Source organism: Ambystoma mexicanum, chromosome 7q, assembly GCF_040938575.1.
Source record: "Ambystoma mexicanum isolate Mex_15411 chromosome 7q, UKY_AmexF1_1, whole genome shotgun sequence".
NCBI lineage: Eukaryota > Metazoa > Chordata > Amphibia > Caudata > Ambystomatidae > Ambystoma > Ambystoma mexicanum.
The window spans coordinates 1,169,084,980-1,169,102,319 of NC_090941.1; the positions used below are offsets into that span (position 1 = coordinate 1,169,084,980).

At 45.9% G+C, this 17,340-nt stretch overlaps 1 protein-coding gene across 1 annotated transcript; it reads left to right on the forward strand.

Annotated features, from left to right (window-relative positions):
* The first annotated feature begins 1,344 nt into the window (after positions 1-1,344).
* Positions 1,345-3,598, forward strand: LOC138528730 (zinc finger protein 271-like). The gene has a single exon (XM_069640598.1). The coding sequence runs from the start codon at positions 1,491-1,493 to the stop codon at positions 3,117-3,119; it is 1,629 nt and encodes a 542-aa protein (XP_069496699.1). The 5' UTR covers positions 1,345-1,490; the 3' UTR covers positions 3,120-3,598.
* The last annotated feature ends 13,742 nt before the right edge of the window (positions 3,599-17,340 follow it).

Consider the following 17,340-nt stretch of genomic DNA (forward strand, 5'->3'; position numbering starts at 1 on the left):
TGTTGCTTCAGTTTTACTGTGATGGGCAAGTGTCAAGTAAGCCTCATAAACACAACGATGGCTGAATGTTATATTGTTAACAAACATGTCCCTCTCCATGAAGGTGTGAGATTCATGTATGCTCACTGGCCGCACACCCAAAAGATGTCCACAAGGGCTGCTGTGCCTTTGCTGAGATCAGGGATGAATAATGTCATGTTGCACTTGTTGTTGGTTCCCGTCAGAACAGTTATATGTCCTTGAAAACAAAACTCATGTTTGTCCGCTGCTTGCACTCTTACTGGATTTTCTTTGGTTTTGATCCATGTCAGTTTCGAGACATGCGTGGCCCATATGGTAAGATAGTTCTTGTTTATGTTCCCTATAATTTCTTCATCAAACCTTGCCAAACCCCTGCTGTGCAGCTCACTACTGTCTCCTCCCATCTGTTTGACACAAACAACATTATGTTCATTTTCAGCAGTGGGCGTGTATTGCACTGCAGATCTTTTTCAATTCATACTCTGTCCCCTGTGAACATGCTCCGAAACCGACACAGTGCCAAATTATCCAAACACTTGGCTTCTAGAGGTGGCATCTCTTGAGGTATCAACATTTTGGATGCCCCGACGCATGTGGGATGAGAGAGCATATGTAGCAATGGATGTATATGATTGAGAAAGGAATGCACGTTATTGGTATTCATTCTGAATGGAATGAGGTAGAAAATAGGTAGCAATGCTACTGCTCATAACAAAATGCTATTATGTTGTTCAGGCTGACACATCATTTGTTGAGGAAGCTGCTGTATGGGGAGCCTTTCGTACATCAGGTGTACCCAATACTGCAATTCCTTCACTTTACCACAACTGGAATGGCTTATTAACACAGTGTAGGGACTGCTGTACTGCGGCTCACTCCATTGGTGGGCGACATTTCTTATGAAACAGTTTCCCCCGGTTTCAGCTGTAGAGGTGGCGAGCTCTCAGTATCTGGTGCAGAGCTGCTGTCTCCTTCAGCTCTTCTTGGCACTATCTGTCGAGAAGGGAGCTTTATGCATTTGGTTAACTGACGCAAGTATGCTGTAAATTCATCTCCTAATATGGACGCATGATGGACGAATGATATAGGGTAAACATGAACATATGAGTAATGCGCACAAGAAGCTCAATTGCTGTACAATTCCTTGAAATCCTGCCATTTGCATTCATGCTGTTTAAAGTTATTTTGAAATTATCCAAAGTCCTATATTTATTTTGGGCAAGAGAGTCACACATTCACACAGCTCTGCACTGGGTCAATTATCATACAATCTGTACAGTGACATAAAATAATATATGAAACCTTTGCTTTCTTCAACAGAGAGCAGAGCCAGCACTGAAAGCAGGAGTCTGGAAATGAGCATGAGAAGATGAGAAAGACACGGGCAGCGGCATTCCACTGAACCTACACAGCAATCTACTTCCTGACGGGAGAGTAAAACACCCTGCACTTCTTTGAGGAACCATACAATGGAGGAAACATTTCCCTGCACAGTTTGTGGAACTGGCTTCACTAACAGGCCCAAACTATTTGCACACTTAAGATCTCACACGGGTGAGAGACCATATAAGTGTACAGAGTGTGAGAAAAGTTTCAGGGTTTCCTCAAGTTTAATATGCCACCAGAGAGTCCATACTGGGGAGAAGCCCTACGGATGCACAGAGTGCAATAAAAGCTTCAGTCACTCCACAGCGTTGGCCAACCATCAGCGGATACATACTGGAGAAAGGCCCTACACGTGCATGGAATGTAAGAAAAGCTTCAAGCAATTCTCACATTTGGTATACCATAAAATGGTCCATACTGAGGAGAAGCCCTACATCTGCACAACGTGCAAGAAAGGTTTCAGACATGCCTCACAATTGGTAAGCCATCAGAGGACCCATTCTGGAGTGAAGCCTTTCAAGTGCAGAGAGTGTCAGAAAACCTACAGTCAGTCCTCAACACTGAAAAACCACCAGAGGATCCATACTGGAGTCAAGCCCTTCAAGTGCAGAGAGTGCCAGAAAAGCTTCAGTCAGTCTTCAACACTGATAAGTCATCAACGGGTGCACACTGGGGAGAAGCCCTTCAAATGCACAGAGTGCAAGAAAAGCTTCAGTCGATTTTCATCTCTGAGAAAGCATCTCAGGATCCATACTGAGGTGAAACCCTACAGGTGCACAGAGTGCAAGAAAAGCTTCAGTCTCCCCTCAGCTCTGACAATCCATCAAAGGACCCATACTGGGGTGAAGCCCTACAAGTGCACAGAATGTAAGAATGCCTTCATTTGCTCCTCACATCTGATAAGCCATCAGAGGACCCATACAGGAGAGAGGCCTTTCCAGTGCACAGAGTGCAAGAAAAACTTCAGTCATTCCTCAGATCTGGTAAAGCATCAAAGGATCCATACTGGAGAGAAGCCCTACAAGTGCACAGAATGTAAGGAAAGCTACAAGCAATTCTCACATTTGGTAAGCCATCAGATGGTCCATACTGAGGAGAAGCCCTACATCTGTACCGAGTGCAAGAAACGTTTCAGACATGCCTCACAATTGGTAAGCCATCAGAGGATCCATACAGGAGAGAAGCCCTTCAAGTGCAGAGAGTGCAAGAAAAGCTTCAGTCAGTCTTCAAATCTGATAAGTCATGAGAGGGTCCACACTGGGGTAAAGCCCTTCAAATGCACAGAGTGCAAGAAAAGCTTCTGTCAATTTTCAACTCTGAGACGGCATCTTAGAATTCATACCTTGGAGAAGCCCTACAAGTGCACAGAGTGCAGGAAAAGCTTCAGCAACCGCTCAGATCTGATGATACATCAAAGGATCCATACTGGGGAGAAGCCCTATAAGTGCACAGAGTGCAAGAAAGCTTTCACTCGATCCACACATCTGATAAGCCATCAGAGGATCCATACAGGAGAGAAGCCTTTCAAGTGCACAGAGTGCAAGAAAAGCTTCAGTCATTCATCAGATCTGGTAAGGCATCGAAGGATCCATTCAGGAGAAAAACCCTACACATGCACAGAGTGCAAGAAAAGTTTCAGTGACCCCTCAAATCTGAAGGGACATCAGAAGATTCATTTTTCTAAAAACACAGGAGGACATCCTAGTATGTAGGGAACTTTGAGGGCCATAATCCTCTGATATGATGAAGTGGGAAGATGATGTGGATGTGGTCTTTGATTCCATGGGGGCGATTCGAGACTTCAAAGTTGCTCCTTACCTTGAACAGAACATTATAAAACAGGAGTCAAGATTGACCATCCATTTCATAATTGTGACCCCGTTCTTCAAGCTTGAATGTTTCTTAAAACTCATGGTTTACTCTGTTCTTTGTGAGTATAAACATGACCTGCAACCATGGAAGGAGCAGGCCCTGGCTTGCGTTGACTTCTGTGCCCTTGAGGTAATGGGAGGAGTAGAGACTGAGGCAGGTGGTGACTCAGCAGCGTGCATGCACTGACATCAGTGCTCCAAATAAGACTTTGCGGTGACAGTATTTTACTCCCTATTTCCAGAGAGTAAACATGATTTCACTTCTTAGCAAGAGCCTCCAAATAATGTGACAGTCTGTAGTTTCCTCGTCTGATCTCTCATCATCCCACAACTGCAATACGGTTCCTATGCATCTGTAAATTACCCTATGCCTGTAAATATGTCCATCATAATGTATTGTTGGATGCACCACATTACCTGTTTTCCAGCTCCAAGATACCTACGGGGATGGCGAGCTCTATAAATGCTAAATAAATCAAAATAAATAAATCACACATGGGTCACTGTCCCCACACCTCAATAATAAAATGCCGAACACAGCCCCCAAATATAGAGTGTACCGACATGTTCAACAACTTTGATCCTTTAACTGGAAACAAATCTTCAGCTCGTATGCACCGCCTCTGCTCATTTGCATGTAGTTTCCTCTCTCATCAGAAGAGCAGAGACAGCGCAGTGTTGTTGTGGACTTCGTGCCGATTAGAGTGGGAGGGAATCCATGTGTAGATCCAAGCCAGAGTCAGAACGTTGGCAAAAATGAGCTGAGTGGGCAACTATCTGGAATCCTACCTCTCCATTCCCCGCAATACAAAGCCCACACTCTGGGCCTCATTACGACCCAGGCGAAATGGGTTTAACGGCGCCGGCAAAGGTGACAGTGCCATTAAACCCATTCCATCCTATTACGAGGTTCCCTTGCGGGACCCGCTCTGGACGTCTGGTCAGACCAGACGTCCTTTGCGGGCCCTGCGAGTGGACCAGGGAGCTAATAACGGGCCCGTTATTAACAGGGCCGTTGTTAGCTCCCTCCCCATTACCATTGAGCCCTATGGGGGCTCAAATGGGAATGGGGATGTGTTCCCTGAACGGGGAAATACTGGGGCCTCCAAGGTTGGAATATTTCCCCATTCAGGGACCACGGACCCGGACCTGGGTTTGGAGGCAGCCATGCCCTATAAAGGGCATGCCTACTCCAAACTCGTAATGAGGCCCTTTGTGTCTCAATCTTAAGACGTATTTTACAGTAGAATAAGAGAGATCTGCTTAGGAACACACACTTTAGTTAAGAGGTGAAGCCAGGTTTTCAGTCATATTTTCACTTTAGAGACTTACATGATTTAAATGATAACATTGTGTATTGCTTGACTTTTAAAGGGCTACGATAATAACAATGTTCTTGTTTATACAGTTGACTTAAAAAGTACAGCAATCACATTACAAAACATTCTGAAAAAATGACATCCTTAAATTAATATGTTAAGCCAAAATAATGGGCTTTTAGCTTTGTTTTTCCCAGCCTGAGCAGAAGTCTACAAGTACCAGAGTGCGAAGTAGTGTGTCGCAGATGCATGGAAATAAACTGGGCCATTTAGATTGGGGACTTATTGTGTGATTGGGAAGAACGCACAAACTAAATCAGAACTTTTGGACTACATCCAGGTACAAATCCTCCCATCCAGTTCTCATCATGCGACATTAAAACTTATCAGGTGGGCTTACCACAGACAACAGCAACCTACTATCTCGCCTTGAACAATTCAAAAACCTGAATGCGGCGCATTGCGCATGCCTTCTCAAGTGTTCCTACGTGTTTAGGAACAGTCAAGCAGCAAGCAGTGAGGCCAGGGTTTCTTGGCCTTTGTACCAGAGCACTTTGGATTGAATATTCTGTTTTCTGCCACTCTTGCCTGAACAATTTAAAAGCCTGAATGCACGTGTTCCTAAGTGTTTAGGAGCAGCGAAGCAGTCTGCAGCTCAGTGGCAAGAAGAAAAGGAATCCATAAGAAATCAGCCTCCAGTTATTGCCATAAGGTTAGAGACATCCTTGCAGGAAGTTACGTCCCGGACGAGTTACACGGGATAGCCAAGCTTTATATATACTGAACATTTCACGTAATGGCGTCTGTTCATGATCGTGAAACGTCACAATGTAAACATTGTGACGTAACAATGTGCATGCGTCCGGGAAGCAGCTTGGTGATCCATCTGATACCTTGTACAACTATTTGCAAGTAAGCTCGTAGAGATTACCTCACTCCTCCTTTCTCTTCACTGAACCAGCACAACTCTCTTAGTTCTATTCTTTTGCTAATTTTCCAGGAGCCCATTCCGCTCCAAGAGGTTGGGTTAATCCTCTACAAAATACTTTCAGATCATATCCATTGCTTAGGAGTCACTTTCTCAAAATGTTCTATGGTAAGCATACTTTTTATTTATCTCTTACGGCTACTTGCCGTTTTTCGCCTTTTTAAAAAAAACGATAATCTTTTTGCATTCAATTATTAGGGACTCTGTATGTTCCAAGACTTCACGGGCCATTACTTCCCGGATTCTTTTCAGCATAAAACCCTGTACTGATCCTACTTAGGACTCCTTGGTGAGCAGCAACCACAGTGTTTGGCAAATGAAATTTCTATTCTTTTGAAGTAGCCTAGTTCTGGTAAACACTACCCCTTAGACATTATTGATAATTTTGACCAACATACCAGAAATAAAGAGTACTGATCGACCTCAGACTCCCGAAACAGAGTATAAACAGGGTATGTTTCACTAGTTAAAAGAGATGATAATACACGGGCTATGAGTTGATTTGTAATTTGTTGCCAAATGGTCATTACCAATTTGTACCTTTTGGTGTTTAAAACATTATGGCGTCATTACACGGATGGCGGTAAGGGATTACGGGTACCGGTAAGGGTACCGGTACCGGTAATCCTTCACCACCTTACTATGAGGTCCCTTTGTGGGTCCCTACCTTAACGGCTGGTTTTACCAGCCGTTTAGGAAGGAAACTGAAAAGGGACTCTGAAGGTAATTAAGGTACCGCAATTTGCGGTACCGTAATTACTGCCTTCCCCATTCCCATTGAGCTTTATGGGGGCAAAAATGGGATTGGGGAAGTGCCATGGTGAATGGGGAATTACTGCCACCGCACACCTTGGAATGGGGCGGTAATTCCGCCATTCACCATGTCGGACTCAGTAAAATACCAGCAGCAACCATGGAGCTAATAGCGCTATGGTTACCACCTTCCATGTAATGAGGCCCTATGAGTCCATAATATCACTAATATTATGTGAATATTTCATGTTTGCTAATTATAAGTTTTGTTTGTTTTATGTCATTGCATACTAATGAATACTATTCAAATATTTAATTTTTTCAGAGATTATTCTGAAAAATAATTATGATTTGCCCCTGAAGAAGTGATTGTGAAACGGGTTGCGCCTGCAATAAAAGCATCAAGATTGATGACATTTCTTGTGTATCTTAAATCATTGTGATGTGTATTACAATCTATACTTATATATGGATGTTCACATTTAAATTTTGATTATATCCTAAGACATGTTCAAATTTTCTTTCTTTGATAAAAGGAAAGACTAAACTAACAATTTGAATAATTTCTTTAAAAATAACTAGGGGCCTCATTACGACCCGGGCGGTAAGGGATTACTGGCACCAGTAAGGGCACCGGTGCCGGTAATCCCTTACCGCCCTATTCCGAGGTCCCTTTGCGGGTCCTCCCTTGATGCCGCAATTAGCAGTACTGTTATTAGCGCCTTCCCCATTCCCCTATGGGGGCTCAAATGGGAATGGGGAAGGGCCCTGGTGAATGGGGAATTACCGCCTCTGCCTTGGTAAGGGTTTGGAGGCAGCCATGGTGCTAATAGCGCCATGGTTACCTCAAAACTCATAGGGCCTCATTAGGACCCAGGCGGTAAGGGGTTTACGGCGGCGTAAACAGCGCCGACCCTTACCGCCTGATTCCGAGGTCCCTTAGCGCCATGGAGGATTTAACACCTGCTTTTAGCGGGTGTTAAAATCCATGGCGCTAAGGGACCTTGTTGTTAATTACGCCACCGTAATTTACGGTGGCGTAATTAACGCCTTCCCCACTCCCATTATGCCCTATGGGGCAAAAATGGGAATGGGGAAGGGTAAATGGGGATTTGGGACTTACCGCCCCGCCAACCTCGGAATGGGGCGGTAAGTCCGCCAACCACCATGGCGTAAACATAGTTTACGCCATGGTGGTAAAGGTACGACCCAGGCGGTAACTTACCGCCTGGGTCGTAATGAGGCCCATAATGAGGCCCTAGGACTCTTAATTGAGCCTCATTGACGGAGTGCAGAGGACGGGAGTTCCCACATTCGGGAACTTTACCACTGTCACTTTTGTGGCCCATCATCATGCTTTGGATTCCAGTTGTTTGTGTGGTCACTCACCTCCATCTGCCGATGACGGTGCTCCATGCTCCATGTCTCCGACTCCCTCAATGGCCTCCATGCCAATCGTACTGGCACATGTTTCCTCCCATCTGGTGAGCTTGATGGGGGAGTTGGCCCCGCCGCCTGTTGCCAGACCCTGGCTCTGATTGACCGATACAATGTTCCACACAGGGAGGCGTAGGTCATCCCACCTCTTTTTTACATCTTTGATGGTGTGGGGGGTAGTGCCGACCGCACTGACCTTTCTGGCCACTTCCTCCCATATTTCTTATCTGAGTAGGTCGCCTGAGGTCTGCTGCAAAGACCACATCACCATTCTGGGCCAGTGTGTCTGCCAACATATTCAATTCATCCTCTGAAAAGTGCACGTTGCGCTGGCTGGGGGTACCTTTCTTGATGGCCTTAGCCATTGTGCTGGAGATGTAAGTGGTGGTTTGTGGATCCAGGTCCTGTGTCTAGAGGATTGCAATGGATTGTGTTTTTCCCTGCTGTCAAAGTTTGTAGATTCGGACCCGCAGCAGGGTTTCACCGGGAGGTTCAGTCATGGTGGAGGCCCTCTTCTGTCAGCTTCTCTTTGGTTCTCTCAATCCAGTGGCGACTCTGCCTTTCAAGTCCCAGAGACCTGCTTTTTATGCAGTTGTCCCCCATTCACACAGCCTGGCTGTCAATCACGCAGCCGGGTGGCTGTCACGGCGGGACAGTCACCACAACCAATCATAGAGAGTTCGACATGGGTCTCCAAGGAGACCCTGTGCAGGGAGTCTCAAACCCCTCCCTCACATCCTTCCCCCTCAGACATTCAGGTGCCTAAGGAGGGCTTCTGTGCAGACGAACAAAGGAACGAAACCTGGTTTGGCATGCAGAGTAAAACACGTGAAAGAACTTTACAAAAAAGAATGGCGATTAAACCCAGCCGGAACTGAAATAAAATAAAAGGGTTTAAAGTTTGAGGCTACTAACTTAGCCTAAAACAGTACCAAGGCTATTTTCATAGACCGTGGTAGGGAAAAAATGATAGATACCACTGCCACCATCCAAAACGAAACGGGAACGAAATAATGTTCCATGAGAAACAGACAGAAAGGGATAACTATTAACCCTTTCCAGTACTCTATGGAAGATAGTTTGTATTGGGTCTGTGAGTTTAAAAAGACTAATAAAGTCAATGGCAACTTTCCATGTTCTGGGAGACAGTAATCAGTCCCAGAAAATGGAGTTTGAAGTAGGAAGTCTTTAAAAGTCAACGCTGTGGCACTGCACTGAAGGTGCTGTGTAAAACACAGCAAAAAGATGATGCCTGTGGAGTCATGGTCAGCCGCTTCTCTAAGCAACGAGCTGGGGGTAGATCTCTCTCCGCAGCAGGGGCCTCCCTCTGGAACAGCCTTCCTGCCTCCCTGAAACTTGAGGAGAACCATCTCCGGTTCTCTCCAATGTCACAACATAAAATGTCATGCATTCCTACTAACACAAGTTCTATTATTAAACTTCTAAAAGTTAACTAACATTGATAAAAGTCCCACCTGCAATAAAATCATGTTTCAAGAATCACATTGCTGTAGAACTGACCAGTCACAACATATTGCCTTGGAGAGTCCATCTGTGGAAAGAAAACTATTAACTTTACTGTCAGCACAACTATCATTGCACTAAAATCAATCCATCTGTGGGAATGAAACTGTTAAACATATCACTGTTACTATAAACTTAACCATCCCTACTCTACAATGATTCCTGATAAAGGCCACTGCATTCATACACTCCCATTCCATGCACCAAAATCAGTCACTCAGTATATGTTGCATATTAAAACTGGCTTCTCATCACCACTACAATAACACTAAAACCCTAACCAGAACCAAAACAACTATCCACGTTTGCTGCCCTTCCTGCCCGCACCCATTTCCGCCAAAGTACCTTTGGGGACAGAGCCCCTCTTCCGGAAGGCCACTCGACCAGCACTCCAACATCACTGCCCCGGCTGTGTTGCAGCAGCTCACCGGCACCCCATCCATCACCGCCTTCGCTGCTTTACAAGCGGCATCTGCCCGCATCAAACAGACATGGCACTGCTTCTCTTCCTGCTTTGCTCGGCGGCACTTTGAACTGCCACCGATGCCCTTCAACTTTTTTCCTTTTGTCAGGAACATCTTAAATGACCATGCTACGGTGAGACGGCCCCATTAATTTCACTAGTTGATCTAAACCACTGCCACCAGCCATTTAACATAGGAAAAGGTAACATTTTACTGTTACATGAGTGTTTTGACTTAGGGGAAGTTAAGCAACCCCTCCAGCACTTTATAGTAAGATAGGGTGTGCTGGGTCAATACATTTAAAAAGACGAGTAAAGTCAATTTAACTTTACCTACCCTGAGAGACAGTAGTCATTCTCAGGGAAGGTATTTAAACCTTTGGGGAGTCTGAAAGACACCCCTGTGCCACTGCACTGAAGGTGCTGTGTGACACAGAAAAAGATGATGCCACTGGTGTTGTTTTAAAACTGCATAACCAAAGAATACAAAAGTAAAACACACACAAAATACATGGAAGAGGGGGGAAAAAAGGCTCACACTCTTCAAAGGTAAAAAATCTATTCCTAGAAATCCAGCAAAGTTGCTGGGGGTCTCAAACGGTAAGGGAAATTAGCACATATGGAAAATTCTCCCTAACACTTGTCCCCCCCAGCCTAAGGGACAGGAAGGTTTAATCCACTCCTGGATGAATCTCCTTACTCCAGTCGGTCGAACATCCTGGAGAGACCATCGGCATTCTGGTGGTGACACCCTGACCTGTGTTCAACAGTAAAATCAAACCCTTACAGGCTGATTGACCATCTTAGTAGTTTAGGGTTTTCCCCTTTCCTTTGCATGAACCATCTCAAGGGTTGGTGGTCAGTCTGATCACAAAAGTAGATCCATACAAGTATGGTCTAAACCTCTTCAGTGACCACACAATAGCAAAGCACTCACGCTCAATGGTTGCCCACCTTGTTTCTGGTTCCTTCAGCTTTCTGCTGATGAAGCAAATGGGGTGCTCCCTACCTTTCTCATTCAGTTGAATAAGGACTGTACCTATATCTGTACTCGAAGCATCAGTTTGCACAATGAAGATTTGGTTATAGTCAGGAGCTCTTAGGACTGGAGCTTGACAAAGGGCTTTCTTTAGGCATTCAAATGCTTGAGTGCACTCCTCATTCCACCTGACCTTTTTAGGGAATTTGGGAGAGGAGATCACATTCAAGGGAGAGGCTATGGTCCCATAGTTCTCTATGAAGTTCCTATAGTAACCAGTGAGGCCTAGGAAGGTTCTCACCTGGGTTTGAGTAGTCGGGGTGGCCCAGTTTTGTACAGTTTGTACTTTGCTAGGCAATGGCCTGATTTCACCTCCTCCTACCCCATGCCCAAGGTAGACCACTTCCCCCTGACCAATTGGACATTTACTAGCCTTTATGGTCAGATGGGCCAACATGTTCTTTTCAAGTAGGGCTGAACACTGCAATGTCATCCAAGTAGGCATGCAGAAGTCCTGCATCCCATTCAGAACTTGATTAACCATCCTTTGGAATGTAGCAGGTGCATTCTTTTGTCCAAAAGGCATGACCTTAAACTGGTAGAGGCCTGCTGGGGTTGAGAATGCAGTTTTCTCCTTGGCATTGTCTGTCAGTGTTATTTGCAAATCCTTAGAGACACTATAGTCAATTAACGTGCTACACCAGAAAAGGAAATGAAGACACGCCTGAAAAGGTAAAAAACACAGCAACACAGCCTCCCTGAAGATTGATGGAGTCATGAAAACGTGCGTTTGGAGGAGAAGTCAATGCAGGAAAACTTTACTGGCAACAGAGTGCGCGCCTTGTCACTAATTCTTATCCATTATGTTCCAGGAGTCCTGGGCTCAAAAGGCTGCAGCACCAGGGCCATCATGCCTTACAATGGAGAGCCACACACATGGCTTTCCCCATGCCCCTATCAAGGGTAAGATCTGTGCTATGGAGAGAGTTGTTTCCTGTCACCTGCAAGAGAAATTAAGTGCAAAAAATACAAGTACCAGAATCCTTAGAGACACTATAGTCAATTAACCTGCTAAACCTGAAAAGGAAATTGTTAGGCAGAAACCTGTGCAGTTACCTCTGGGACCACTGCAAAACATTTAGGACTACAGGTGTTTGGCAGTAAACCCACTTTGTAGCAGTCTGTACCACACAGATTCACTTGGTAGCTGTGGCTGAGCAGTCAGACGTCCCTCAAGAAGAGTTAGGCAGTATACAGAGTATTCACAATAGGTCAAGAGAACACAGTGGAACAAGTAAACGCTGACCAGGGCTTGGTGTAAAAGAGATATAATTATTTATTTAAAACCACATCTAGAAAAATACACAGGCACTAATAGTAAGCAATTCAAAAACACGGTCACTAAAAGATATACACTCCCTTAAAAGAATATTAGAAAAGTCTTAAGTAAAGCCCCACTTATTTTCAGACAGCGGTGAGCACTTAACGTAGATGGCACTCTAATAACTCGTTTTAAAAAGGGAGAGAAAAACAGAGAATAAACTGAAACAGGTCCCAACACGTTTTCACGAATACACAAGAGAGGAAGGCAAAGTAACACCGTGAATTCAGAGTCAGTAGGCCGGATCCGCTTTAAGAGGATCAAACGAAATGTGTCCAAGGTCACACGGTTGCAGTGCATAAGAGTCTTGTAAAGGTTCAAAAAGAGTTGGACCAAAGAAAGGGACCAGTTAGAGGGTCAAGGCGGTCAGCCCAGTCCAGAAGGTTAAGGAGTTATTATTACCTTGTAGCAATCTTTAGAAAGGGAGGCCTGGCGGACACGGCACCTTAAAGTGGTGAGAATGCTCCAGCGGGGCAGATGTTCCTGGCAGTGGGTGCAAGTCGGTGCTTCGTCCGGGGGAAGAGAGGATCTCGTCGTGGAGGAAGACAGGAGTCTGTTGCACTGCCAGGGAAGAAACCAGCCGCAGAGTTTCTCAGGTACAAGGAGCGGTCCGGTGATTTGCGGTTCAGTGGTGAGTGGCTATCCGGCCGCCGGGGTACTTGGCACGGGCAGTTCGACCACAAAATGGGCTGGGGTGCGAAGAAAGAAAGGAAAACTGGTTGTGCCCACCAGTCAGGGGAAGAAGCCTCTCCAGACGGGAGATCTTCTCTGTATATAATAAACTTTAGAGTTTTCTGGTATGGAGTTGTACACACTCCTATTCTGATCACTAACCAGACCCATGGACTCTACTTTTACACTGCTTGAGTCGGTTCTGCAGGGCTCCACCGGAGGTGTCATTGAGGTAGGTCGGCTCAGCTTCTCCCTCGTCGGATTCTCAGGTCCTGTGGCGACTTCTGAAGTTCCAGTCCCCAAAGCCCTGCTTTTATGCAGAAAACCCCCATTCACTCAGCCTAGCTGTCACTCAAACATGCTAAGTGGTGAGCCGGCCGGCTCACCACTTGGGCCAATCACACAAGAGTGCGACCTGAGTTACCAAGGTAACTCGGTCCATGGTGCCGAAACCCCCTCCCACACCCCCTGTGGCACCCAGACAGAGTGGCACCACTTTTGGAGGCTTCTGTGGAGAAGCCGGCCAAAAAGTGTAACAAAGGGCTCGACTTGGGTTGGAGTCACAGAAGAGAACACAAACGCCAGTTTAGAATCGAGTCTTGGCAAAAAATACCAACCGGAGAATTAATATTAATTAAATAAACCGGCGGTATGTTCGAGGCTATGAGAATTAAATAATTAAAGTTGGTAGCCTCGAACAATGGGAAAATCCCATAGGAAAATATTTGCGGTCGAATATAAAAAGTAGTTTCCACTGCCACCAGCCAAAACACGATCAGGGGAGACGGAGACGTGACCCCTCGACTAACAGACCCCGGGGCAATCGAGTTGCCCCGACCAGTACCTCCACAATAGGATGGTTTGTACTGGTTTCTGCTAATAATTTGGGACTAGTAAAGCCAATGGTGACTTTACATGCCCTGGGAGACAGTAGTCAGTCCCAGGGTATGGAGTCTGTGGTGGGGTGTTACTATGACACCCCGGTGTTACTGCACGAAGGGTGCTGTGTAACACACATAGGAAAAACACATGAGACCCTATGCAGTTAAGGACCACATAGCCCATAAAACACATTAACAGTCAAAGCAATACCAGTTATCATGTCCAAGAGTGGGAGGAAAAGATTCTCACTCTTAGCAGGAGGAAAAAAACAAACTCCAGAAATCCAGCAAAGCTGCTGGGGCACTCACTAGGTTAGGAAATTCAGCCTAAAGAGAGAATTCTCCCTAACAGAAATGAAGACATGACTGAAAAGGTAAAGAAACACAGCCTCCCTGAAGATTGATGGAGTCATGAAAACGTGCTTTTGGAGGAGAAGTCAATGCAGGAAAACTTGACTGGCAACAGAGTGCGGGCCTTGTCACTAATTCTTAACTATTTGCCAATAGCCTGGAGTGAGATCAAATGTACTGAGGTACTTGGCTGAACCAAGTTTATCCACCAGTTCCTCTGTCCTTGGTTAAGGGTGGGCATCAGTCTTGGTGACTGCATTAAGAGCTCTATAAGCTCTATAGTCCTCACAGAATCTCAACTCCTTGTATCCTGCATTTGGTATTAGAACAACTGGACCAGACCATGGACTGATAGAGGGCTCCTTTACCCAGAGATCAAGCTTCTTGTTGACCTCCTCATTTATGTGGGATCTTACATGATCTGACATGCTGTAACTTCTGGTTTTAACAGGCAAAGAGTCACCAGTGAAAATATCATGCTGGCCCCAAGGGGTTAAGCCTGGCGATAGTGAAAACAGGGAGGCAAACTGATTTAACAGAAACGTGCACTCCTCCTGTAGTTCAGGTGTCAGATTAGAAGAGAGATTGACTCCTTCTATCTTCTCATCTAAAGGCTGTCCTCTGAGTAGGTCAGGTAGAGGTTCACTCTCCTCCTCCTCTTGAGATGAAGCTAGAAGCAAAGCTCCCACTTCTGGTCTCGAGACATAGGCCTTCAAACGGTTGGTGTGAAAGACTCTGGGAGCCTCCTTAGGATTGCCTAAATCCAACAGATAGTTGACCTCTCCAAGTTTCCCCACAACCTTCAAGGGTCCTATCCATTTGTCCTGTAAGGCACTCTGCCTTGTAGGTACCATAACTAGAACAAGCTGGTCTTGAGAAAGCTCAACCATGTTGGCCTTCTAGTCATGCCAATGCTTTACCAGAGCCTGAACTGCTTTCAAGTTGTCTGATACATCTGCCATCATGTGTGACATTCTCCCCCGGAGACCTATCACATAGTCAGTGACTCTCACTGGGTTGGGGAAGGAGCAACCCCTCCTTAATCAGGGCCAAGGGGCCTCTAACTGGATGGCCATAGAGAAGCTCAAAGGGACTAAACCCAACTCCTGCCTGAGGGACTTCTCTATAAGCAAATAGAGGGCATGGCAGTAGAAGGTCCCACATTCTCCTAAGGGGTTCCTCTAAAGCACCTATCCTGCTCTTCATTGTACGGTTGAAAATCTCTACCAATCCATTTGTCTGAGGATGGTAGGCAGTTGAGAACTTGTAAGTTATTTCACAGTTTTTCCACATGGCCTACATGTATTGGGGCATAACATTGGATCCCCTGTCAGAGATAACTTCCTTAGGAAAACCTACCCTGGTAAAAAATACCAAGTAGGGCCTTAGCAACAGCCTGAGCTGTAACAGTCCTCATAGGTATTGCTTCAGGATACCTAGCAGCATGGTCTACTACAACCAGGATAAACCTGTTTCCTGAAGATGTTGGAGGGTCTAAGAGACCAAAAATGTCAATTCCTACCTCTCAAAAGGAACACCCATCACTGGGAGAGGCACCAAGGGTGCCACATTCTTGGCTCCACTCTTGGAAGGATGTTGGCCAGTGTGACAGCTCCTACAGAACTTATCTACATCTGACCCCAATTTAGGCCAGCAGAAATATAAAGAGAGCCTTTCCTGGGTCTTCTTGAAGCTCACGTGACCAGCCAAAGGTATCTTCTGGGCTAACTGTAGGAACTGGATTCTGCTTTCAAGAGGTACTACAAGTTCTCTGTAGTCCCCTGGGATAGACTCAGTCGGTTCACTGTAGAAGAGGCCATCTTCCCAGTACAACCTATGTTTCCCTGGCTCTTGCCCATCCAGCTGGGAAGCTGCCTGTTGGCAAAGACCTTCAAGAGTAGGACACTCTCTTTGACCTCTGCTGAAGTCTGACCTACAGGGTCCACCTTCTGCCTGTAAAGACTGCAGCTCAGGATGGTCTGCAGGGTCCAGATCTCCAACAGGAGCAAGGTCCTCTTCCAGCTCTGATTCCTCCGTAGCTGATTCAACCACACAAGGTTGTTCCACACACTCAGCCTCAGCTGGTGGAGGGATCACAGGTGCGATCTTGGATAGTCATCTCAGGAATGTCCTTGTTGGTAGCACAGGACTGCTGGCTGGTTTCTTCCTGGAGTTTGTAGGTTTCCCCTTATCCTCCTTCTTCTTAGAAATTGCAGTCAGTAAGTCCTGTGGACTAGGAGTTCTTTTTCTTCTATAATCTCCTCTTGAGAGACCCTAAGGTACAGGGCCTCAATACGACCCGTGCGGAATGAGTTAATGGGTTCCGTTAATGGCGGCGGACCCGTTAACACCATTCTGCACGATTACAAGGTCCCCTCGCGGGACTCGGTAAGGACGCCTGGTAAAACCAGGCATCGTTACCAGGTCCCGCGAGGGGAAAAGCAAGCTAATAATGGGCTGGTCGTTATCGGCCCGTTGTTAGCTCCCTCTCCCATTCCCATTGAGCCCTATGGGGGTTCAGATGGGAATGGGGAAGGTCTGGGCCCGGGTTCCCAGAGGGAGGAATTACCGGACCCTCCGAACTCGGAATGGCCCAGTAATTCCTCATTCTGGGAACCCGGTAAAGGAGCCCAGTTTGGCGGCAGCCATGGAGCTAATAGCTAATATTGCTACAAGGTAATAATGAGACCCACTCTCTCTGGCCTTCCTAGTCTGCACCTGTTTCCTTTTGCTGGGAGGCCTGGGGGTGCTTGAAACAACTCCAAGAGTTTTTATGTCATTCCCCAACTGGACTCTCCCAGGTTCTTCACTCTGCACACTTACAGGTATCTTGACAGCCATGTCATTACACTGGATGAGAGCTGGCAACTGTGGAAGCATTTGGACAGGGCCTCCAGTAAGCTTAGTTAGGAATTTGGGTGCCTTAGCAACATCCTCAACCTTGAAAAATGATTCATCAACTACAGTTATGCAGTGCCTCTGATGGCAGGGGTCTCCTGACCAGTCACAAGAACACTGTCTTTGCAATACTCTTTAGTATTGTTTGGAATAGAGTTGTACACATCTACGTTCTGCTGTTCCCACAGACCCATGGATACTAAAGAAACACTGTCTGAGACTTTCATGGGTTCCTCAGCCAGTAAGTGAAAGTTTCCACTTGCCATTGGTACTTCATTCACTGGTAAGAAGGCTAAGGAGACAGTGTGGACAACTGAAGGTTTACCCTTAGATCTGGGATCCCCTTTCACATGGTCAATTGACCCACAAGCACAACATTTACCACATGTCTTTTTGAATGGGGGTTTGTTCTGACC

Bases quoted from the DNA above. Each gene is read 5' to 3' on its own strand.
- LOC138528730 (XM_069640598.1), top strand. From the start codon at position 1,491: ATGGAGGAAACATTTCCCTGCACAGTTTGTGGAACTGGCTTCACTAAC.